The 25899-nt window shown below is 42.3% G+C and overlaps 1 protein-coding gene across 5 annotated transcripts in view; it reads right to left on the bottom strand.

The window, feature by feature from the left end:
- Window positions 1–25899, bottom strand: part of Nr1h4 (nuclear receptor subfamily 1 group H member 4) — an 86144-nt gene that overhangs the window by 46106 nt on the left and 14139 nt on the right. For 2 of the 5 annotated variants that reach the window (XM_023716741.1, XM_004623833.2), the window contains exons 1-3: window positions 22752–23105; window positions 19751–19885; window positions 6083–6448 (exon numbers count right to left, since the gene is read on the bottom strand). In XM_023716741.1, the coding sequence (XP_023572509.1) occupies window positions 6083–6448; window positions 19751–19885; window positions 22752–22809 (559 nt within the window). In that variant the 5' untranslated portion in view covers window positions 22810–23105. Of the gene's footprint in view, window positions 1–6082; window positions 6449–11982; window positions 12114–19750; window positions 19886–22751; window positions 23106–25899 lie in introns of those variants that run through there. The other 3 variants (XM_004623830.2, XM_004623831.2, XM_004623832.2) reach the window with 2 other exon arrangements.

The raw sequence follows: 25899 nt of genomic DNA, 5'->3' as shown, positions 1-25899 counted from the left end.
GTTCTTGCAGGTGTGCTGTACCCCAATCTGTGCTCCTTCACTGGTTTTGCTTGCAAACCCTTCTCTATTCCCTGCTCACTAAGTTAAGAGAGCTTTCATGTATCTTCTCTAGAGAGCACATAGGACCACAAAGGACTCTGTTGGGTTTTTTAAGTCACCAAAGCCTAACCTTCCCATCCCAAAACACTAATGAATTCCCAATCTGGGCAGGTCACATACAGTCAAAGAGGAAGTAAGGAGAGCTAAGATGTATTAGTATGTATGAAGGCCCTGAAGGCTGTCCTATCCATGCCCTGTACCCTGTACAGGGTACTCTGTACCCTGCTGCCTGGCTCCTGCTCATTTTTCACTTTTCTGTCTATTATTGAAAATAAACTGTATGGGAACACAGCCATGCCCACTCTTGCCATGGCTGTGTTGGTGCTGTCCAGACAGAGCTCAGTAGTTACAACAGAGATGGCAGTGGTAGTGAGGTTACATCCTGACCTCCTGGCCCTCCACAGGGAGAAGCGCCAGCCTCTCATGCACGATGTGGTCTCTGCCCAGTGCCTTCACACCCCCTCCCTCACACACTTGTCCTTTTGCAGATACCATGAGGGCCAAGTCTTAGGTCAGAACCAGCGAAAAGCTTCTGCCTTACTCTACTCCTTAAAATGACCTACCTTCAACTCCAGCTTCTCCTTTTATGGTTTCCCCAAAATCAGTTCTCTGACCACCTTTGCTGGTCTTTTTCTCCTACAGTGTCCTCTAGCACCCTTTCTCTGGTTTTTAAAACCTCATCTATAAGGGTGGCTTTGCTGCTGATGGCTCTTTCTAAAGTTTATTTTTATTAGTCCAGGTTTGCAGTGCATAACAGTTACATTCCTCGTGGGGAGTCAGGACACAGACAGAACAAGTCTAACTCTTGCAACATAGTCTTCCTCTCCCTCCCTCCGGCTCCTGGTCCTTTTCTATTTGCAGAGAGTCTACCTCCCTCTTTCCTATGATCTACCTTTTATTTTACTCTTTAGTTTGTATTTTACTCTTTAGTCTCATATAAGAGAAAACAAGTTATACTTCAGCTTGTATATCTGCTTTATTTCACTTAACATTATTTTACCTTCCCACATTCACTCAGCTTTATCCTTTCCATGGCAGTGCAGTATACCATTGTGTATAAATACTATGTTTTTAATCCATTCATCTGTTAATAGGCATACAGGCCACATCCAAGATCTAGCTAATAGAGTTGTGCTGTTAAAAACATGGGCCTCTATGGGTGACTATGTAATATGAAGTCCTTAACTCCCTTAGGAAGATGCCTGAAGGGGAATAGTCTGATCAGTTGGAATTTCTAGTTTTGGTTCCTTAACACACTTTCCATACTGATTTCCACAGTGGTTGTACTAATTTACATTCCCACAAGCAATAAGGGAAGGTTCCATCTTCCCCACAGCTTCTCTAGCAGTTGTCATTTGATTTCCTGGTGGTGTCCACTCTTCCTGGAGTAAGGTTGGATCTCTGTGTTGTTCCATTTGCATTTCTTAAGGTGGTGCTTCCTAAGACTGTCCTTCATTCTTGGTAGCACTGAAATCACTCAGAATTTTCTTGGGAGAAATGAATTTCACCCTAGAGTTCATATCTGGGAGATGAGCTATCCTGAGAATGCATTTCCTCAGTTTAGGCTTTAATAGCTAAGTAGATCATTTGATTCTCTTCCTTTGGCCAGTAAGGCAGTTAGAATCAGCCCTGGGCAGAAAGCTGGAGACTAGAAGTTTCACCCAGTGGACAGGGGATGAGAGTTACAGCGGCAATCTGCCATTCCAAAGTTCCACATCCTAACTAGCTGGGAATGAACGGGAAGCTCATGAACAGCTTGGGTTTTTATTTATTTATTTTTTGTTTTGTTTTGTTTTTGCAGTACCAGGGATTGAACTCAGGATGGTGTGCCTACCAGGCAGATGCTTATTCTACTGAGCTCTCTCCATGGCCCACATGAACGCCTTATGCTCCCATTTCTTCTTCTATACATTAAACCTAAGGTAAGAAAATTAGTAAGTTTTGGTACTGAAGAGTAGCAAATATGTGGCATAAACTATGAGCACCATCCTCTAAATCCCAGCTTCTTTCTGAAATGAGAAGCTTTGTTTCTCTCTTTCAAAATAAGCACAATAATTCTCACTTCTTGCAGCTGCTTCAAAGACCTGAGAGAATTAGTGCAGCATTAGCACTGAAATGTATGGGCTCAAACGTATTGGTGCTTGGATTCCACTCCTGAACCAAACCCCTGATAAACCACACACGTTCTTCTTTCCTCTGCATCTAGACAGGAAATAGCACTAAGATCAGACTTCGAGTCTCTCCAGTTCAGGTTTCTAGTCTACATTTTAATCTGTTGAGTTGTCCTTTTGATCACCAAATGGAAAGCAGTAGCTCCCGTTCCCTGTCTTTGTCCTTGGGCAATTCACAATCACAACATACACTCAAGCTGCTCGGCCATATAAGACTCTTCAGATGCTATTTAGGTGTAATTTAGACCCAAGAGTCTCAAAGTTTCATATGAAGGGTTTGTGAAATCACAGCTCCGTGGGCCCCGTTCCTAGAGATCAAATCTGTAGGTCTAACATAGGACTGCTAAAGTTGCATTTCCTTAAAATTTCCAGATGATGCTGATTCTTTTTTTATTAATTTTATTGAGAAACAAATAACAATGAGACAGTTTCAAAACCAATTAGTAGGATAGTTTCAATAATTAATATATCGCATATTGTTGTCTTTGTAGTGGTTATTCACAGTACAAGATGCAGAAATGATATCCTGTCCAAACATGATTAGTACAAATCTTTCTTCTCATTGAATTAAGAGAAAGTAGCTGTATGTCTATCCCAACTATATTGTGTATATAGATACAAAATGATCCTTCATTTGTATCTCCTTTTTTAATTTAGTTTTGTCAGAGATGGGTATTCCATTGCCATTTAAATATTGTAGGCATGTGAATTCAGCAAAATAATCCAATATAGTCCAGTAGTCCATAATAGTAATGGGTTATCCATAGGACTGGCATTGTCAGAAGTTGTTGACTTGAGCCTTTTACAGCTCAGCATATTAATATCGTTTACTTTTTATAACTTGCTTTTATACTTTTCTGCTGGATGGTTAAGACCAAGATAAAGCAAGACATATTGAACAAGAAATGTAGCTTGTGTATCTGACAAGGTCAGTCAAATCCCCTCAGAATTTACCCTGAAACCTTGTATCGCGGTTTGTAGATCCTTTGTCAGTGTCAGCCATGTGGATAAGTCATGGCCATTACCTGACCAATTTGCTCTCTGTGAAAGCCTGAGAGAATGTTTTCTCTCCATGTGACTCTTCTTAGGCACACTCTACATCATTGTTCACTTTCCTCTGTGGCCCCATAATCTCCTTGATCAGAAAAATTTGGGACACAACTGAGTTATAGGACATTACAGTCCAGGTTCTCTTATGTCCTGAGTCCTCACTGACCTTGAAAGTCTAGGGCCAAAATGTTGGCTGTCCTTGCAGCCCTACTTTTTCTCTAATTTTTGGTGTGCAAACTTAAATTGTTAACCCTCCATATGAGAAGCTTAATGGCAATTGAGCTTAACCTCACTATCTGTCTGAATATCAAACATCTTAGACATAACCTGGAATGGGTATTTTCCATCAAGTGTTTATAAGTTAAACTTTAAATCTCTACAGAATGTGAAGGAAAAAAAAGAAGAAAATATTAAAAAAAGAAATAAACAATTACATATTTTACACAGAAATTTAGAAATCTAACCATATACAGCATTGTGATGCTGATTGATTCTGCTGGACCAGGGACCAGGCAGAGTGGCAGTGGTCTACACAGACAAGGAAAAGTGGTTTTTAATAATCCAAATCAGTCAAATATAGTAAATCTTACCAAACAATTGATAATGGATTCAGAACCAATGCTTATTAAGCAGAAAAGAGCCATAGTTTGACTACATTTTCTAGATGTAGAGTCAAAGACTGTAGCAGTAGAACAACAGATATTTAATGAGTTTTGACTACATAATTGCTATACTTTTTTCTAAGTCCTATATACAAATTACTTTATTTTTTCATTTTCATTTTATGACAGTCTTACAAAATCCATGGTAGGACTCTCTGGCTCATTCTATCAGGACCATCTGATCCTAGCATTCAAACTAACTCCCCTCATCTTTGTTTCTATCCATGACTTGATTAACAGCCAGAAGTCTGACTTAATTTTCAAGAAGTATGAGAAAATGACAAGGGTAATGATAATAAATATGATGTGCACCCAGCTCAAGATGGCCAAGTGGAGTTCTGCCTAAACCAAGACATCCAATTTTTTCCAGCCCCATTTATCAAAGAGGCTTCCCACTCTCTAACACATGCTTTTGGCACGTTGGCTGAGGATCAGTTGGTATAGACGCATAGGTTTATTTCTGAGATCTCAGTTCTCTTCCATTGGTCTGTGGCTCTAACGATATGCCAGTATCATGCTGTTTTTGTTACTAGGGTTCTGAAGCATGTTTTCAAATCAGGTACCATGATGCCTCCTTGTTTGTTCTTTTTGTTCAAGATCATTTTGGCTATTCAGGTTCTTTTGTGCTTCCATTTGAATTGTAGAAGTGTTTCATTTTGTGAAGAATGTCATTGGTATTTTGGTGAGAATTGCATTGAATTTGTTAAATTCTTTGAGTGTCATAGAGATTTAAATATTAATTTTCCCACTAACATAGGCAATCTTTTCTTTGGTCTTCTTTAATGTCTTTCATTACTATTTTGTAATTTTCATTGTAGAGGTCATTTCTGTTTAGATTTATTTCCAATTATCTTGATTTTTGGGGGGTAGCTATATGAATGTGCTTGCTTTCATTTTTTCCTTTTCAACAAGCTCATTACTGATATTGTATGCTAATTTTATATCCTTCTATTTGACTGAATTTGCTTATCAATTCTAACAGATGTTTTGTTGAAATCTTTAGGTTTTTCTATATCTAAAGCCACATTTGCAAATGGGGGTGAACTTATTCAATCTTTTTCTATTTACATGTGCTATGCTTCTTTCTCCTGCTTGTCTACTTTGGCCAAAACTTCCAATGCTAGATTGAATAAGTCAGATAAAACCCCTTTATATTATAGATCTTAGAAGAAACACTTTCAGGTTTTCCCCAGTCAGTATAATGTTGTCTGAGGGTATTCACATGGCTACCTACAGCCTTCATATTTTATGTCTAATGTTTTTAGAGTTTTTATTTTAAAGCCACATGGAATTTTAGCAACTATTGTTTCTGAATTTTCAAGATGATAATGCCATTTTTATCTGTCTTTTCTGTTAATATGATGCATTAGATTTATTAGTTTACAAATGTTGAGTCTTCCTTTTATTCCTGGAACAAGTCTCACATCATTGCAGTGTACAATCAAGTAATCTAACTTTTAAAATGAGTAAATGATTTGACTAGATATTTCTTGCAGGAAGAAATACAAAGGGCCAAAAAATATATGAAAAATTGCTTACTATCACCAGCCATCAGAGAAATACAAACAGATGCAATGAGACATTGTCTCACCCGGTTAGAGCGGCTGTCACCAGGACATATAGCGAATGCTGGTACAGACGGACGAGAAAGGAGCTCTCATGCACTGTGGGTAGGAAAGTAAGGTGGTACTACCACTGTGGAGGACAGCCTGGGGCTCCTCAAAAAACCAAGCCTGCATCCACCCAGTGATCTAGCTCTCCCGCTTCTCAATAGATGTTTCTCCTCACGTTAATTTTAAAGGAGCCAAGTTCACCAACTTCTCCTTCACTTACAAACAAAAACACCCAAAAATCTACACCTGAATCAGTCTAACGTTAAATTACTTTCAACAGTCTGTGAGGATGGTGAATATGAAAATCATCACTTAACGTCTCAGCTAAGTACTCCAACGGACTTTTCATAGACATCTAGGGCAGGCCAGTGAAGGAAAGGAGGTAAAGGCGGGGAAGCAGAGCACGGGAGGAACCGAGCTCGAGGGTTCAACCTTCGGAGCGGCAGAACCTCCGCGGAGGGCAGGCTGCCGGGGAGCAGACTCTTACCTTTGCAGCCTTCGCAGGTCAGGGCGTTGTAGTGGTAGCCGGACGCTCTGTCCCCACAAACCACGCACAGCTCGTCCCCCTTCACTCTCCCCGCGGAGGCGCCCATTCGGGGCTTCTTCGTCATGGGCGTCTCGGCCACCTCGGCCTCTGCCTGGTAGGCAGTCTCAGGGGGGATCCGCCGGAGCTCGTAGATCCCGGGAGAGTTCCACTCCTCCGGCTGCTGCGGGTAGAAGCCCAGGTTGGAATAGTAGGCAGACGAGGCAATCTGCGGCTGCACCTGGGGAAACTGGACGTTGCTGTACTGCGAGTAGGGTTCCACGTCCAGGTTCTGTCCCAGAGGACCCGCTGCTTGTTCCGAGAGCACCCCTGGGCAACAAGGAACAACAGGACCGAGATTAGCGTCATCGCTCTAGAGCCGAGAGCAGCCGGCTCTAACTCCGTGCTCGGGAGTGCGGGCTCTGAGATCGAAATACACACATTTAACTACACAGAGTAGAAAATTTACGATATCAGCTACAGCAAGGATACTTAACTGCGTAAAGTTAACTTTAACATGTGCATATTAAATCTTATAAGCTCGGAAAAACAGCTGCCACGTGGAAGACAGACCATGTAATTATTAATATGTAATAGTATCTAGTAAACTAGTAAGAAAACCTTCTGCAGCCTACAGATAAAAGGACAAAAGACAGAAACAGTTTTGGAAATACATTCAAGTGTTTTTTTGTTTTTGTTTTTGTTTTTTTTTTTTTGGGGTGGAACCGGGAATTGAACTCAGACCCTTGCGCTTGCCAGGGAAGCCCTTATTCCACTGAGCCATCTCCCCAGCCCCCTTTTCAACTGTTTTATAAGCATACAAAGATGTGTGCACTTTTGCCAATAATTAAATTCAAATTAAAACTTCAAAATATTTTTTTATTTTCAAATGTATAAAGATTTTTAAAGTTTTTTTTAAAAAATATTTTTTATTTATTTTTGGTACCAGGGATTGAAGTCAGGACCTTGTGCTTGCCAGGCAAGCACTTATTCTACTGATGTATCCCCCCAGCTCAAGATTTTTAAAGTTTGATGATATTCACTGTCATAAAAACAAACCTTCCTAGAGGACTATTTGTCAGTATCTTTCAAGATTTAAACCTTAAATAGCCAGCATGAATTTTCTGGTGCTAGAACATTTATCCGAGGGCTGTGTTTGAATCTGTATGAAAAAGTATTTTCATATAAATAAAAATTCTATCTGCAGCAACGTTTTTTTTTTCTTTTGTATTTTAAGGAAGAGTCTACAGTATGATCAGGGTCTCACTACTAGATCGGACTCAGCGATCCGCCTGTGTATAGCCTCCCAAGAGCTGAGATTACAGGTGTGCGCCACCACGCCCAGTCTCAATTGCTGTCTCAGGGCGCCCCAGGGGCGGGGCCGGCAGTGCAGGCCCAGGGATCGAATCCCTGGCCTCTGTGCCTACTTGCAGGCTCTTTAATCTGCTAAACTATTTGACCAGCGCCTGCAGCAACTTTGTAAGAACCATAAAATATAAATAATATAAAATTCCATCTGTAGGAGTCCAGTTAAAAAATGTTTTTGTTCTACCCCTGCATCTGATCCTTATATAGATGAGCAACAATGATGTGCTTCTACCATATGGTGCTATACGAACAGGTAAACTATAGAACATATGGATATTCCTACGGTTACTTAAAATACTCTGCGTGTGTGTGTGTGTGTGTGTGTGTGTGTGTGTGTATGTGTGTGTGTTTGTAGGCAAGGTAAATTTCTGCATGATGCATAAACAGCATATCGGTGACTGTAGGATTATTGGAGGTGATATTATATTATAGTATTTTCTGGAATAGGACATTGAACAATAATTTGTTGTTTGTGACTTTTGCTATGTGCAAATGTTATTTTACTTGCTGTAAAACAAAGAATTTTTCAAAACTAATACAGAATCTGGAATCTGTCTATGTAAATTTTCATCCTCTTTTTAGTGGGGGGCAGGTACTGGGGATTGAACTCAGGACCTTGTGCTTGCCAGGCAGGCACTTATGCTGCTGAGCTATCTCCCCAGCCCTATGTACGTGACCTTTAATCAGACTCCTGGCCTGTTACTGACTGGGTGCAGTTGACAATTTCCCCAAAGCCTGTAAGCCACAATTTCCCCTTCACAAAGCAGATCATCACTATAATGCCTACCTGCCTGGGTGGATGTAAGGATTAAGTAAGATTATGCACATTGAGCCCTTTGCTAAGTTTAGTGCATAATTATTCAACAAATTATAACTGACATTAAAATATAAGGAATCATTCCTACCTCTAGTAAGGTTAGATGAGCTGCTTTCATATGAAACCTCTAGGACAAAATACCCATTAGGTTATGAAAATGTTTCTGTCTTCTAAAAACTTAAACTATGGCTCTTTAGAAAATAGGGGTATTTAAGTTATTCAAAGTACTAGAAAATTGAGTAGGCAAAATAAGAGACAAGACCATGCGTAGACCAGTCTAATTCTTCAGAACACGGGCTGACAGCCCCAGATCAAAATTCCAGCTGCGTCCCTCTGAACAGTGGGATTTTGAGCAATTGCTTAAGCTATGGAGAAAGCCCTGTTTGTCCTGTTGATAACTGGGTAAGATAACACCGATTCACAGTTTCTTATCTGAAATTCCCAGGAGGGAGGCACATTCAGAACTGGAAATTTCTTGGACCCCAGCACAGATTAGAGTGCTCCCTGTGGCAAACCCAGGCTCAGACCCAGCGACAATTTCCACAGCAAAATGTACACATGGTCATACAAAAGGGAATTCATAACGGCCACCAAGTCTCACATCCACTCAGGTCAGGTTTTGCTGCTGAAGCAGTGTACGCCAAACTTACAAAAACAAAAAGAAAATTGGTTTCCAGCACTTCGGGGGTCTGGAATGAGCAGCTAGGGATGAGACTCTACGCACCTACAGGTGAAGGATGCTCTTGGGAATGCTCAAAAGCGTGGTGGCACATGCCTGTGATCCCAGCACTTGGGAGGCTGAGGCAGGAGGATCGCTGTGAGTTTGAGACCAGGCTGGGCTACAAAGTGAGCTCAAGGCCAGCCTGAACTGCCTAGGGAGACCCTGTCTCAAAAAGACAAAAAAAGAATGAGAGAAAAGGTCCCAGCCCTTCTCTGGTGTGGGGGGAGATGGGACTATCAAGAAGCAGTACACAAACAAGTGAATAAGTAAAAATTACAAAACTATGTCATAGAGAAGATGTGGGCAGGGCTGAAGCAGTTCAACCTTTTAAAAAAAATAATTTTATTGAGAAACAAATAGCAATGAGATAGTTTCAAAACCGATTAGTAGGACAGTTTCAATAATGAATACATTGCATATTGTTGTCTTCATAGTGGTTACTCGTAGGACAAGAAGCAGGCATGATATCCTGTCCAAACACTATTAGAACAAATCTTTCTATTCATTTTGAATTAAGAGAAAGTAGCTGTATACCTATCCTATTTCGAATATACAGATACAAAATGGTCATTCATTTGTATCCCCTTTTTTTGTTTAGTTTTGTCATTTTTGTCAGTTCAACTTTAGAGTATGTGAATCTGCGCTCTCCGTGAGAATTTAAGAAAGGGTTCTTCAGTGGGAACACGTGAGCCAGCTATTCCAGGGGAGTCTGAGAACCCCTAAAAGGAAAGCACAATACTCCTGGGTAGGGCCTCCAGCCATCAGTAGGTTCTCTAAGAGACCACCATCCAAAGTGCTAGCTCTGTCCCTGCCCCTCTGGTAGCCACCAACCACTTGAGGATATTGAATCCTCACAGCGTAGCTAGTGATACAAGGAACTAAATGTTAGATTTTGCTTAACTTTAAGTAATTATAATTTAAGACTAAGCAGCCACATGTGGCCCCTGGCTGTCAGACTAGCCAGCGCAGCTCCAAGGAGCTTGTGACCAAAGCATTGCATACCCAAGTGGAGGAGCTGGACCCACGCGACAGCCGTGGTACTTCGTCAAGATCCCACTGTGTTAGGGCTCACCTTCCTTTGTTTCCTAACCCACAGCTTCCCAGGCCAGGGGACCTGGCATCATCTGTGAAGCTGTTTGCGAGTCCTGCAGCAGCGAGGCCTTGTTCCTGTGGGTGTCTCCCTGCATTGTCAGCAGATGACCTCCTGCCTGGGACCTGCCCTAGTTCCGCCAGGTGGAATTAATCTCTCTGATCCTCTGTGCACACCACTCCTGCTGCACTTATCAGAAGCTTGTAGAGTCATTTTCATGTGTCCACAAGCTAATCTTCCGCGATAAACTTGAAGTGGCCTGGGAAGCTGTTTAAGAGTAAGTGAGCCACAAATCTCAGTTCAGTTCACCTGCGACTTCCTAGATTAGGCACTTGGGCAAGACACGGAACTGTAAGCTTCTGCTTCTTGCTCTCCCAGGCTGGAATGTGACACGCCTATGTCAGAAGTCTGAGATGAACCCAGACAGAGAATGGAAACTCCGCAGTCTGTGACAATAACACAAACACTTGCTATGTCTTTGTCATTACTGTGGTTACTCGGCAAACTCTTTGGGCTAAAGATTATATTCTCTTGTGAGCATTTCCGGCGCGTGACACATCAGACATTTAATAAATGCATGTTAAATTGAAAGAGAAGGAAGATTTGCTTTCCCAGCCTTCAAATTAATGTCCCTCTCTAAATATAGTATCAGTTGCTTTGAAATGTCCCATTGAAATACAACAGCAGTCAGCCTAATCTGTGGTCAAAAATATATTCCCTCTGGTCAGAGTTAGAAAGACTTGTCAATTCTTCTTCTTCTTTTTTTTGGTGTGGAAATTTTAAAAGGTGAGTTTCTATTTTGAGAAAATATTTAAATAATAATAATAATAATAATACACTGTCTCTTAATTACAACTGATATTTTAATTCAGAGAAAATAAATACCCTGAACTGGAAGCTTTTCACATACCCAATTCACCATAGGCGGTTGAGAAGAATTTGATATGAAGGTAGCTCATTAAACTTACATAGCTTTTGTTTTCTATTTATTGTTTTTTTACCACTTCCTATAGCTTAAAATATTTTATATCACAACTTTTTTGTATTTTTATAGAATTTAAAAAGAATATTAAAAAAGAATATTATACACTACAATACTTTAATTTTTTTTTTTTTTATACTGGAAATCAAACTTAGGACCTTGCACTTGCCAGGAAAGCACTGTGGTGCTCAGCTATATCCCTGGCCCCTTGTTTAAATATTTAATTGCAATATTTAATAAAATTTTAAAATATCTATATAAATTTATAAATATATATTTTATATCATAATATACCTTCCCTATGTAACTGAAAACATGTTCTATGAAACATATCTTTATTTCTTGAGGGGCACACTAATATTTCTATTTTATTCTAGCCTATTCTATTCTCTTTTTTGTCTTTTTTTCTTTCATTTTTATTAGCACATGTTTGCAGTGGGTAACGATTACATTCATTGTGAGGAGTTAGTACACGGACATAACTCTATTCCAGTTTATAAAGCTGGCCACCAACAGAGTAGTTCACATGACCTACTGAGATTTGAACCTCTTCATTTTTTAAAATACAGTATTAAATAGTGTGCTTTAATTTTTTTTAGTGTCCATGGATGTTCATATTAACATCTGACTTCTCTGAGATGATTCTAATTTGAGCTAATATCCCATAAAGAATTTTAGGTACCTTATATTTAGATTTCATCCAATGGGATACTCGCCTCTCCAGAACCCTATAAATATCACCCCATCCCAGCCTCTCACCCCCGTCTTCTGCGTCAGACGGAGCCTGTGCTGATAGACATCTGTCCCTGTAATCTCACCAGATGATCCCAGGTTTCCTCAGTCCGGCTGCAGACGCACAACCCAGAGGAGGTGGAAGGGGTCCTACCTTTAGCAGGCTTCGGACTCAACATCTCTGTGGCAAATCCCGACAGTATGTGGCTGTGGTGAGGACTGACTTGAATTGGATGTTCTAAGCCTTGAAACTGCATTACCATCCTTAGCTTATTCACAGCAACTGAAAATGAGGCTAGGTACACCGCGAGGGAGGGAGGCCAGAGGTTGTGTGGTTTACTGATTAACTTCATTACAGAGCAGGATATTTGTAAATGTTTACGAGACTGTCCTCCATGCCGAATTGCCTAGTAAGCTGGAAACCAGCCTCTTAGATAAATATTTTCGGGGAGTACTTTCCCAGCTTAAGGATTTTCAAGGTATAGACTTCTGTTCAGTGGCTCTAAAGCTGTATTTAGAGGTCAAGTGCCGCGCTCTAGGCCCTGACCTTTGTTCTTACTGGGAGACAAGAGAACAGTGTGAGTCTGCTTCTCCGGAAGCTTTACCGAAGAAGGCCTTAGGCGCAAGGCTGGAGGCCTACTGCCTGGGCCGGTGGGGTTTCATACAGTGTTGTGTCTTCAGGTGTGTGGCACCCCACCCCCAAAATTCCCATGTTGAAGTCTTGCCTCTCAGTGCCTCAGAATCTGACCTTCTCTGGATAATCAAATTAAAGTAAGGGCCAAAGTGGACCATAAATCAGTATGACTCACATCCTTATTAAAAAATCCTGGCCGGGACAAGGTCTCCAATTGGATCCTGGTACAAAAAATTAATTTGATAATTAATTTAAATAAAAATAAAAATGGAAAGTTGAAACATGGAGAGAAGAAAGTTAATAGAAAAGACAAAGCCAGACGCAGGCAAACCAAGCAGTGAGGTCTGAAAGAGATTCTTCCCTCACAGCCCTCAACAAGAGCCCGATCTGCTGCCATATTGATTTTAGGCTTCCGGCCTCCAGACCTGTGAGGTAAAACATTCCTGCTGTTTTAGCCCCTGAGTCTGTAGGGCTTTGTCCCATCAGCCCTAGCAAGCTAATACATGAACTCTTTCTCCATATTTGCTAGTTCTGTGGACCATGAACAAACTCGGGAACCATTTTCTGCCTTGATTTACTCATTTGCAAAAATGGAACTGATAATCACAAGAACTCATAGTCATTATGGGTTAAATAACAGATATTTAAAAAATGTTTAGCACCATGGATGGCTACTCATCGTTAATGTTACAATTACTCAGTTTGCATGCATATGGCAGGAGGGGCTGCTCATTGAGAAAAGATAATTCCATTTTTTAATCTGGTAATGTAGTGTCTGGATATCACGCTTATGTCTGCTGCTGTTTGTGGAGAGAGAGTGTGTATGTGCTTTGGAGATTCAGTGTGTCTGGCGTTGAGTGCAGGCATCATGCAGCCCTGTGTAACTCTAGGTGGGTTTCCTGGTTTCCAGGGACACCATGTGTGTGCATTAAGAGACGACAGAACACAAACAATAATCCCTGCCCTACTTTTTCTCTTGGGCCTGTTGTGAAGCAAAAGTGAGACAACAACTGTGAAAGCAGCTGCAGCTGGCCAAGGTGACATGTAAGTGTAACAATGGCTCGGGCGTCTCTACAGCCTTGCTAAGCATCCAGAGCAGACCCTAGCACCGCCTCACTGGCTCTTCACTCACCCTGCATGGAAGGTATTATTTGTGAGGTCTACTATCTTCTACCTATTTTACAGAGGAGGGAAAAAGCAATACGGTAAATGTTTTGTCAGAGCCGGAGATGAACCTCATGGCTCTTGACTCAAAATGTCATGCTTGAGAAATTAAGACACACTTGCTCTGGATACCCCAGAAGAATAAAATGGTAGTAGTAGTCTACAGTACATTTCAGCTTGGAATGTCACATCGAGGGTCACCATTTACAAGGCTCTTTTCTGCTCATTCTGACTTGTTCTTCTCACATCTCCATCCCAGAGCTATCCTCTCCCCAAGAGGATCCAAGGTGGAAGAGCTACAAAAAGGATGTGGATCACAGCAAAGCATCTCCAAATTCTCTATCTCAAGAATTATCCACTGCATCTTTCCCTACATCTTTAAATATCCATGTTTTTCACCATAAAGGGAGAATAGTTATGGCATCTACCATAAAGAAGGGCTGTGAGAATCAATATGCAAATGGCATGTAAATAGACCCATCTGTTGCCTTCTGAAACATCACATGAGATAAGAAACAAGCAGGTTAGCTTAGTGGATCCAGAGAACCTTGTAGGTGAGTCTCCTTATATTGTCCTCCTAAGGTAGATTTGATCCCCTTGTTTCCCTCTGAGAAGATCCCTTACCTTGTGTTATTTCTGTGTTGTAAATATCCATTTTTTTCCCCTGCACATCAGTGCTTTCTGAAACAGCAGCTACCAGCAGCTGTCTATAGTTATTAAAACTTAAGTTACAGTCAATTCCTCAATTGCACTGATCATGTGGAAGTGTCCAGTGATCACCTATGGACAACGGCTTCTATGCTGGACAAGAGAGCATTTCCATCATCATAGCCCGTTCAGGTGGAAGGTGCTCTTATAGATGGTACCCGGATGCTAGGGACTGAGGAACCCAGCTCAGTGACCTGCGCATCCACTCTGATGGCATGAAAGAAGGAAAGCACCTTCTGGCAGTGCTCTGTGGAGCACCCTCCCTGAGAATCGCTCAGACCAACAGGCTCTGGGACAATCTCCTGGGAAAGACTTTCCATTGAGAAGACAAACAGGAGTGTTCTCTTAGTCCACAGCCTTAGGCATTCAAGGCTGGTTTCTTGTTGTGAGTATGTTTTGGTGACATGTTTATTATTTAATGGAATGTTGGACAGATTTTCCTACATGTGTAAATGTCCATTTTTTCACCATAAAGAACATCTATTGTAAAGAAGGGCTGTGCCAATTAATATCACTGGAAAATAGAGCACAGATCCTTATGAAGTGTCTTGATTTCTCCTGAGCACTAGAAAGCAAGCAAATTGCAAAATAGTATAGAATTTGCCTAAGATCACAGATGGAACAGCAGACTTTGGACTGAACCAGGAAATCTGCCAATTAATCTAAAATGTACTTCACAAGAAGTCTGACACATGGGGAGCCCTGATGGAAGGGCTAGTGTTACGATTCTTCTACTCACTGTAACTTCATAAATTTGTGACCCAACTTTCTCAGCTTGGTGGCCCTGAGCGTCATTCCTTAGCCTGCCAGGCTGAAAGCTCAGCTCCAGAATTCACTGGAATCTCCCGCCAGCTGGCAAACTTGGCTCTAGGCCTCTATCCTGAGGCACACCTTTACCCAACTAGGCATGCCCTATCTAAAATCAGCAGTAAGCTGTTTTGTAATGAGGAAAGCCTTCTTCAATATTTCTTCCTTTCCTCATTTCTTTACTCCACTATCAAGAGCACCAGATCTTAGACAATTTGAGAAAACAAAACTCAAAGCCATAGCAAATAACACAAACCTTAGAGAATGCTTAAAGCTGTGGAAGAGATGTTGATAAGAACCAATAGTGATCAAATACTTCAAGTGTGCTTTTAAAAACAGCTCCATTTTGTCAACATAAATGGAAGGTTTCCATATTCTGGAAACTTCTAGCTTTAATTCACCCAGTAGGTCAGAACCACCTTTATTTGAGTTGAGCTAAGTGAGCTGGAAAAATACCTGAAATCAAATGTCAGAAACATTCTACAAAACTTCATCTCAAGACTTTTAATTGCATTTAAAAGCATCTGGATAATTCTGTAACATCTGGAAGATTCTTCTAATTTAAGCACACAGCATGGGCAAAAAAACCCCCAGATTTTAATGCAAGTATCTTCTAATAAAAATACAGCATGCCCAGAGAAAATGGGCATAAGCTAGGGGACACATAAAACAACAGGAAATAGCCAAAGAAAATGGAACGTGAGTGAACGAGATTATACGGCACCTGTGGCACCTGCCTTCTGCTACTTGGTGGTCCTCACAGAGTGGGCCTTCGGAAAACTGTTAGGTACAATAATAAAAATGTGGATTCCAAAGCCACTGTCAGCAATGATCGTGCCAAGGTGAGACAGAGCACATGGTTCCCTCCTTAAGATGCCCAGAAATTCATGTACACATTGTTGATCCTTGCTGGACCCTTCAGAATTGTTTGCATTCAACATTGATAAGATACAGAGTACTTCCTTTTTTTAATGAGTGGATTAGTGTTTATAATTTAAAATGAAACAGCTTCTGGATTAATTGTGATGCTTTGGGATATCTTGGAGCTTATAGAGCTGTCTCCCACATGGGCCACCGATTCCTCCCAATAAGCTGAGGAGTTTCAGCATCATTCCTACTGCACAGGGAAAAAAATCAGGAGTATCACTTGCTTCGAAGTCTTCATTTCTTTAAATCTCATTTCTGTTTCCCACTCACACTCAGTTAAATTTCCCCTACATCCCTAAGGTAATCCAGATGCTGGTCCTGGGAACACTGGGCAGGGGACATACGACGGAGCCCTTTCTCCCTTACTCTGTCCTGCTACTAGACTGCTCTGCCTGTCAGTCTTTGAGGCTGGGAGATTCTTTTTGTAGTTTTTGAACCACAGCCTCCGAAAGTGAGATATACCTTGTGGTTAGCGTGCCGCGTCCTGCGCTATGCACTATGCCAGAGTGTGGGAGGCCATGGACTTTGCCATCATTGCTTTTTATTGTGCACTAATTACATAAAACCTTGCCTTCATTCATCAGAGATGCCTTTTTTGAGCCACTAAATTAATATTTGACCAGGTTTGCTAGCTTGCAGCTCTCGGGGGAGAGGTCACCGAGTCCTTCCACTCGGAGTCTTCCATATGGATTCAGTTACCCACAGGCTAGATTCCACCCAGATTTGCCAAGGCAGAAGAATAAATTAAGAGACCTCAAGGAGGTGATCCCAGATTCCTCTCTGTCTCTCCACCTGTCTAAGGCTTCTCTCCTTTGTCTGGAGATGGTGTCCCACCCTCATCCCACTTCTCTACCTTGAGCTATAGCGGTAGTAACACCAGGCAGACGATGCAGCAGCATTCCCAGGGTACGCCACATGCCTTCTGCAGTCTCCCTAGAACTTCTCCCACACCACAGGAGACTGCTGGGCCTGCACATAAGAACAGCGCAGAAGTGCAGGATGGCCACTGCCCACAGGACGACTGCAAGCAGTGGGAGCCAGAGACCAGTCGCTAAGTGCTCCACTCACAGATCTTCCCACTGACGATCCTCTATGCTACGTCCGAGGTCATCTCACCCACCTTGAAGACATCTAGACAGCTCATGTTCTCCCACCCTCCTTGCCTGGCCTCCTCCCACTCCCTTCCCTCTGCTTCCCATCCTCTCTCATACAAACTTCCGGCACACAAACCTCCCTTCAGGATCTGCTTTTTGGAGTACCCTTTTATATGAACAGAGATATCCTCCTTTACCTTAAGCAAAGCCTTTGGAAACTGAAAGGTCCGTGGCTATTTCTAGGACAAGTTGAAAGTTATCATTGAAAAGGTCATTGAGCCTCCAGCACCCATTAGTATAGACTCATCAGTATTTGTTTTCAACACTGATCACCTCTCCTGGGCCCTCAAGTTGGGATTTGATTATGATCTTTGTGGTAACTGCAGTGAGAGGGACCATGGCCATAAAGGACTTTAAAAAGTTAGTGCCACTGAGTTGCTACTCCTTGACACAGATGACAGCAGCAATTTGTGAGCTCCAATGGTAAAATTCGATGGGGTCCTAGAATTCCCAGCCTAATAATCTCATTTTACCAATTGAATTTGACTGCGTTGTTCAAGACTGCATTGAGGCTTAAAGGACAAGCAGGGTCCAGAGCCAATTCTCTAGACTTTCTGCTGCCCTAAATAAAAATGGAAAGTCAAGGCCCTTACAAGTCCATTCTAAACTTTGAGCCTTTGCACCTGATACTGCCCTCTCCTGGGACATTACTGACTTCTGGCTTTTGGCCTCAGCTCACCTGCCAAATCCTCCAAAGCCTTTCTTGTGCACCCCAGTTAAGACAGCCCATCCCTCCAGCAACTGTGGTGTCACCTTATTTTGTTTCCATAGCATTTGCCACAACCTGACATTATTTGGTTCATGTATTTAGTTACGTGTCTACCGTGAGTCCACTCTCTATCTTCTCTCTGCTGTATTCTGACATCCAGCTTACCAGGAGGGCTCCACGTTTGAACGGGAGAGGCGATATCTACCTGTGGTATGCTCTCCCATAAACATCATTTGCATTTGTGGCAACAATGCTGCTGTTCTTGAGGATACAGACCATTAGAGAAAAGTTCAGCTTTCTGATTGGCTGAAGCCATAGATAAACTCTTCTGAATCTCTGGCATAGATTAAGGTCCAAGAGTGTTGAGTTTAGTTCTGTGGGGCATTTATCCATAGGCTGCAGTGTCTCTCCTGGTCAGCTCCACCCCAACTCAGGGAATCCATCAGTGTAGAATCCACCCATGTCATCAGGACACGCAAGCAGACAAAGAAGAGGAACAAAAGAATCAGTTTTCTTCACCCTTCCCTTTGGCCTTCTTAGAGCCCAGGTATGTTGAGCACAGTGAGCCTGAAGCCATGAGATTTTAAAAGAATGTGAAGGCCTGGCTCCAGAGCTTAGTGGAGGACAAGGAGAAGGAGTCACACATAGTACAGATTTGCTTGGCCTAAGTAGGGACCAAGTCACTGCCAGCCAGGGAACAACAGCTGTGCATCACAGCTCATGTGTGCTCTACAATCTCAGAAATCTTCAGTGCACTGTTAGGAAACTGGATAAGAGAACAATGGAACCAGAGAGAGCTAGACACATACATAGACAGCACAGTCACAGTGCATCCTGGGCAGTCGCTTTCCAGGTCCTTCTTACCCGACAGAACCTTTGGAGCCTTTTGCGTTCACTGACACCTAAGGGCACCACTGGACACTAAAGTAGTGATGACTGGTAGGGAATAGTATAAATTGCAGTGAATGTCTTCTGTGAACATCGCAAACCAAAGAAGAGATCAAGTCCTAACACATTGAACTTGGTGACATTTCCAGTATTTGCGCTTTCCTTATTATAGTTTAGCAAAGTCCATATATTAATGTCAGATGAGAACTTTGACCATCTTAACCTTGCAATAGGTTCTTACACAGAAAGGACTCATTTTTAGCAGTAAGAAGACTCCCTGCCCCATCCAAAATATTGCTCCTCACTGATTCTTTAGCTCATGTTTTCAACTAAAACTCTTTATAATGAGCTGTTTTCATAAATACAGTGGAGTGATATATCATTTTATATTATCTGGTTACAGATCTACTAAAAACAACTTAGTACAATTTGTCCCCAATGTGGCTTAGTGACTAATCCTGACCCTGTGCCACAGATTCCAGCAGAAGAGGAGAGGAGGCTCTGGCACAGCTGTAGCCAGGGTAACCTCAGCCTTCAATAGGTATAATATTAACCTCTAAGAATCATGATTTTATATTTTAGTACCTGCTATAATAATACTATAATTAGTCCCAGAACAGAAATCAGCTTCAACTCCCAGCTCAGTTAATTATCTAGCCATGTGGCCTTGGAAAGTCACAAAGCTCTTGGACTCCTGCAGTCTTCATTTATTAAAACAAAGAGAGAGAGGGAGAAATTGATCATCTGGTTCAATGAATCCAAGGTCCTATCTGTCTCTAGCCTGTCAGAGTGGCTTACATTTATTGAGTACTTACAGCAAATGAAAACATTCTCTTGACTTTCTGTTGGACTCGTTTTCTAGGTGTTTTTCTTCTGCATTTCCAGGTGGCAGTTTGCTCTTATTGATATTCAAATCAACTTGATAACTTACCAAATAAATTTTCAAAAAGGGAGAATTCATCCATGGCTGGTAAATGGGAGTGTTCCATGAGATTCATTCTTGATCCCATAAGAACTTTGCAATTGGAGAATGCGCTTCTGTTAAGGTGGTGTTCAAATACCAACCCTGAAATGAAAATAAGTAGGGAGTTCATGATGACAGAACTGGTGAGGGAGTGGTTAAGAGGGATAGAGGAGGGGCAAGCAAGTGAGTTTGCAAAAGGACAAAGTGGCTCTGGGGAAGGCATTTTCCCATCGTCTTTCCACATGTATCTTCTCTCAATATTTATCATCTTTTCACCATATGTGGACTTTAAAATGCGTAAGATGTATGCTTTAAGAAGAGATGCTATCTAATGTATCTGAGAGAATGCCATATGTTTTCATTTAAATTGCAGCACTTGGGGATTGTAGAGTGACACTTTGATTATGTCTCTATTTCTTTTTTTAACTGATTCAGTAAGTGTTTATTGCACATCTATATTACATGCTAGATTGCTTTTGACTTTTGTTTTTTTTTTAAGAGAATCAAAAACTAGTAAAAAAAAAAACATTGGAAATAACACAGAATTTCACTAAACAAAATGATAGGATTCCAACAATGGTTGTTACATTGAATACTGTTGTCTTCAAATCAGTTGTCCAGATTATCAGATATAAGCATGCAAAAGTGTTCAAAAAATTATTACAAATTTAAAGGGAGAGAGAAAAAAATTAAGCATTAACTGCCCTTTTCAATAGACCAGCAGAAATCATCAGTACAATTATCCAAGTTATCTTGTGCATATACATATACATTTCTTTTGTCCTTCTTTCTTTTCTCCTTCCCCTCATCCCAGTGTTCCTTCCCTTTGAGCAGTTTCTTTCCCTTCTTTATTTTTCTTCTCTGTAGAAAAAAATCAGAAACAAATATAAAGGCAATGGAATAAACTGGGATGAATCCATGCTTTGCTATCTTAAATTCGATCAGAAAGTTGAAAAGGTCTATAAATACATAATGATTTAAAGATACTTTCTTTTGAAAATTTTTTGGACTGCATTATATCAACAGATCAAAAATGCAACAAGTATTCTCCAAGATCTTCATTTCTGCTTTGTAGGGGAATTTTCAAAGATTTGCATCATAATGACTGGTCTGCCTTGATTGCACATCCGTCTAGGGTTAGAAGAGGTGACAGTAGAAAGAAAAATAATGGTAGGTTATACCAAAATGTCTCAAGTTGTATCCTAAAGAAATTGTCAAGGGCTGGCCAAATAGCTCAGCTGATTAAAGCACCTGCAACCAGGCACAGGGGTCAGAAGTTCGATCCCCAGGCCTGCCGTGCCAGCCCTGCCCCCAGGGTGTGCTCAGACAGCAATTGAGACTGGGCATGGTGATGCACGCCTGTAATCCCAGCTCTTGGGAGGCTGTAAACAGGTGGATCACTATGAGTCTGATCTAGAAGTGAGACCCTGAACACCCTGTAGACCCTTCCCTAAAATACAAAAGAAAGAAATTTCCAGAATAAACCCAAGAGAAGCAGTGTTCACTTTGAGCTATAGCTCTGGGTCTTTTTGTTTTCCTTTCTTTTCTGTGATGTTTTCCACTTCCTTAAGAAGTCACTTGAAAGGCTGAATATTAAAAAGGGGAGCTATCAGAGAATCTTTTCCCAAGCTATTTTCTGTACATGGTTTCCAGCTCTTTTCCCTAAAGCTATGTGCTGGGGCTCAATCACCCACTGATGGGGTTTTTGAGGGCAGTTGGATCCTAGGGCTCTAACCTCACCTCTGGATTCGTCATTGATAGACTCACAAGTTGATGCATTATTGGGAAGTGATGAACCTTAGGAGGCGGGGCCTGGCTAAGGGGGATGGGTAAGGTGGCTGACCCCAAAGGGTCTGTGTGGCGCAGACCTCAGCCCTTTCTTCTCTGGCACTTTTGCCCGCTTCCCTTCTCATTCCTGGCTACCCTGAGGTGAGCAACCACACCTCTGCCACCCCGTTTCTCCGAGATACTTCTGCATTTTCGCAAGCCTAAGGGCAGCGGAGCCCGCCCATCATGGGCTGAAACCACAAGCTGAAATGAGTCTTTGTTCCTTTGAGTCGCTATCCTCTGGTGTTTTGTCACCGAGACAGCAAGCTGATTGGCATGTGCTTTGACAGGGAGCAAAGATAGGGACACAAGGGATGCAGAAGTAGCTGAAGGAAGACATAGTTTCAAGAGCAATTTTCCCCTCCAAGTCAGATTTTATTGGTACATTTTAGACATACGTAGGGATTGCTTCCATCGTAGAGAATTTGTACCTGCACATGATAGAACTTGATTCTTTTTTCCCATTCTCCTCCCTTCAACCGCTCCTCCCCCAGTCCCCCCCCCCGTTTACAAAAGCCTTGTTTCCCTTTTTTTCCTTCTTTCCTCATTTCTTTATTCCTTGTCCTTTCTTTCTTTCCTTCTCCCCTCTCCTCCCAATACAGATTAAGCATTCTGCTCAAGACAATCTTTAACAGCGAGCAACACTAGAACACATCTGAAGACACAGGGAGGCCAGGACGTGGGTGCTTGTGCGTCCCCTTTCCTCACAGTTATGGCTTTTCAGAGGCCGCTCTCAGCTGTCTCCCAGGTGGCCGTGCCCCCCGGCGATCAGCGGTCCTCCGAGCCTCCAAAGCGGCTGAGACGGAGCCGGCCCGCTGCACCCAGCAGCCATCAGCGCACCCCGAAGCAGTGTCTGTGCCGCGCCCCCGTTCTTCCGCAGCCCGTTACAGCGCTCTAACATTTTCTAAGACTAGCCTTCTCCGTTTTGGATTCCTGCGATGTGTTTCCCTACATATGTTCACATACACGCGGTGCCTTGAATCCGAGCGCCTGGCACATAACAATCACTTGCCTTATTTATCTGCGTTTGTTGTGCCCTTGCTTAGTTCTGTCAAATTCCATGGCATCAGGCGCGCTCTGCCCAGAGAGATGGCATCGGGATTTCATCCTCCTGCCGCACAGATCTGAGGACGTAACTTACCACTTACACGCCCTAAGGAAAGTCCAGGTCTCCTAGTTCTGCCGCATGCGGTCCTCATCCGTGGCTGGAGACCCACCAGGGTGGTGCTCCTGAAAGGCTAAGGACTGAGCTCTCTGTGGCCAGACGGCAGAGCCTGCTTGAACCAGATTCAGGTTCACAATTCCTGAAGAGGCTCTGAAAAAAAGGGACTTCTTCATGCTTGGCCACACAAGTGCCTGGCACTGGTCTGTTTTGTGTTTGCCAAAACAAATTCCTGAGGCTGGGTAATTTCTCATGATTCTGGTGGCAGGAACATGGCCCCAGGACTCCAGGACACACGGCAGAGAAATAGAATGGGAAACAGCCCACACGGAAGAGGCCAACTGCATGGACTGGCCTTGCTTGGTAACAACCTGCTCTGGGGTGAACGAACCCACCTTGCTAACAAGCATTAATTCCTTCTGAACGTGCTACCTCATGTGACCCAGTTACCTTCCACGAGATGCCACTGAATGGTTCCACCACCTCTGGACACTGACACTGGGGGACCAAGCCCCGGCGCATGAACCCTTGCAGAACGCACCCACACCACAGCCAGCTGCGGCACACGTTGCACGGGTGCAACTGTGCCCTGCAAATAAGTCTTCCCAGGTCAGTCAGCCACCAAGCATGCTTATCAAAATGCAATCACAGTGGCCAATTTCTTGTGTGTTCTTCTAATACCATGCTTACTCTTCAAGATAAAGGGAACTTTAAACACTGTTATAAAACCAGAGTCTGGCGAACTATTACCTGCAGGTCCAAACTGGTCTACTGCCTGCTTTTGCACAGCCTGTGAGCTTAGAATGTTTTTACCCCTCTCACAAAAATCAAAGGAATATTCCCTGGCATACAAAATTTAGAAGGTTTTTTTTTTTTGTTTGTTTGTTTGTTTGTTTGTTTTTTGCTGACTCAGGCTGCCTTAAGTGCAGACCTTGTACAGCATGTGGAGCTGGGAATCCAAGCACGGTCCCGTGCACCGGACTGAGTTTGCCCAAGCAGGTACTTTAAACAACTGAGCTAACCTGGAAGCCCCCCAAAATTTAAAATTCAGCATCCACAAGGAAAGTTTTACTGACATGGGGCGACCATCCTTTTCTGTGAAATGCCAATGACTGTCTTCTCCCTACAATTGGCAGAGTTCAGTAGTTGCAATGCAGGCTGGTGAGATAGCTCAGCAGTCTAAGCACCTGCTTAGCCAAGTGCAGGGACCAAGGTTCGATCCCCCAGACTCACCCCTACCCCCACCCCACCCCTGCGTGCTGAGCAGCAACCAAGCCAAAGATTACATGCCCCATAAAGCTGAAAGTATTTAGTCCTTAGCCTTTTGCAGAAAAGATATATTAATCTCTGCTTTATTCAAGGACACAAAAGAATCAAAGTAACATTAAATAAGTAAACAAACAATCTAAGTAATGATTACTGAGAAGATAAATACACTTAATTATATACACTTCTTTTTTTATTTCTGATGCAGCTTCTCGTTAGGAGCAGTACCCTTAGGCTATCTGCCAAATATTTCCACATATGGTAATGCCTCGGTTCACAAACACTTCTGTTCCCAAACAATGTGGTTCACAAACAAAAGTATTCAACAAAATTTTGCTTCTGTTCACAAGCTCCACCTCAGCTGGCAAATACAACTGTGGCCATCTTTCTCCACACAAACCCAAATAGAGCCACATTCCTCAAAATCTTAAACAAATTGAATTTGTGGGTTGAAGTACCACTGTACATTTTTTTTTTTTTTAATGAAGGTTATTGCTGTATCTTTCTTTTTCCCATACTTTTGCCTTCTTACTGGGGAAAGGCATGTCATATGAAAGTAATTGGTAGAACACCCCAGACCTTAAATCTGGAGTCTTTTCTCCCTTTTAAATAATCCATTCCAGGGCTAGGGAGATAGCTTGGTGGTCCCTGCACCTGACTGGCAAGCACAAGGTCCCAGGTTCGATCCCCAGTACCACATGCTGTACTGGCCCTGTGCTGAGCCAGCCACCAAAATCAGGTGTGGTGACACATGCCTGTAAGCCCAGTTCTGGGGAAGCTGAGACAGTAGGATCACTATGAGTTGGAACCGCGTAGCGAGACCTTGTACCAAATAAATAAAAGATTTTTTAAAATAAATAAATGATCCGTTCCATAACAAGAAGTGCTTTATTGCTTAAAAGTAAGTAGTGCTCATTCACAACACAAATGGCCTTGAACTAGCCTTGCTCACTTTTCTCCTGAAAAAAAGTTTAAAAAACAGTATGCTCCTCCAACACATTTTTGGAGTTGACTTATAAAGTTTTTCACCAGAAACTAAGTCTCAGTGGATGTAATTTCTGACATATTGTAAAGTGACATTTTTATGTACTGCTGTCAACTAGCAGCAACTAACTCTGAGTGTCACATCAATTTAATATTCCCCCTCATCCTTTTAAGAAATACTTGGAGGAACTGGGTGTGCATGCCTGTAATCCCAGCACTCAGGAGGTTGAGCCAGCAGGATCTCTACCAGTGTGAGGCCAGTGCACAAGGCCAGCCTGAACTGCAGAGTGAGACCCTGTCTCAAAAGAAAAGAAAAGAAAAGAAAAGAAGAGAGAGAGAAAGAGAGAGAGAGAGAGAGAGAGAGAGAGAGAGAGAGAGAGAGAGAGAGAGATACATGGAGATGTTTTTAAACAGCTGGAAACTTTTAAATCATTCCTGTTCTTGTACCAATATCATTCTTTCCTATTCTCTTTCAGCATTTCCTCAGATATTCTCACTTGTCCTTTATGATAAGTTATTATTCTTTATATTACAATTTTTTTAAAAGTTTATTTCATTGCACAAAGTGCATTATAAGCATGAAGCTGCCTGAATTTTTCTGTAATGTATTTAGCACAGGGTCTCCAGGGTCTCACTACACAGACTGGACTCGTAGTGATCCTCCTGTTTTCAGCCTCCCAAGAGCTGGGATTATAGGCGCGCACCACCACAGCCAGTCGCACCACCACAGCCAGTCTCAGTCACTGTCTCCGCGCACCTCAGGGGCGGGGCCAGCATGGCAGGCCCGGATCGAACCCCAGCCCCTGGGTCTGCCTACGCAGGTGCTTTAATCCACTAAGCCATCTGGCCAGCCTCCAAATGTGTTCTTTTTTTTTTT

The sequence above is a fragment of the Octodon degus genome, unplaced genomic scaffold (assembly GCF_000260255.1).
Source record: "Octodon degus isolate 3935 unplaced genomic scaffold, OctDeg1.0 scaffold00004, whole genome shotgun sequence".
In the NCBI taxonomy this organism is placed as follows: domain Eukaryota; kingdom Metazoa; phylum Chordata; class Mammalia; order Rodentia; family Octodontidae; genus Octodon; species Octodon degus.
Note: the sequence above shows the minus strand (reverse complement) of the source record. Positions and strands in the feature narration are given on the sequence as shown.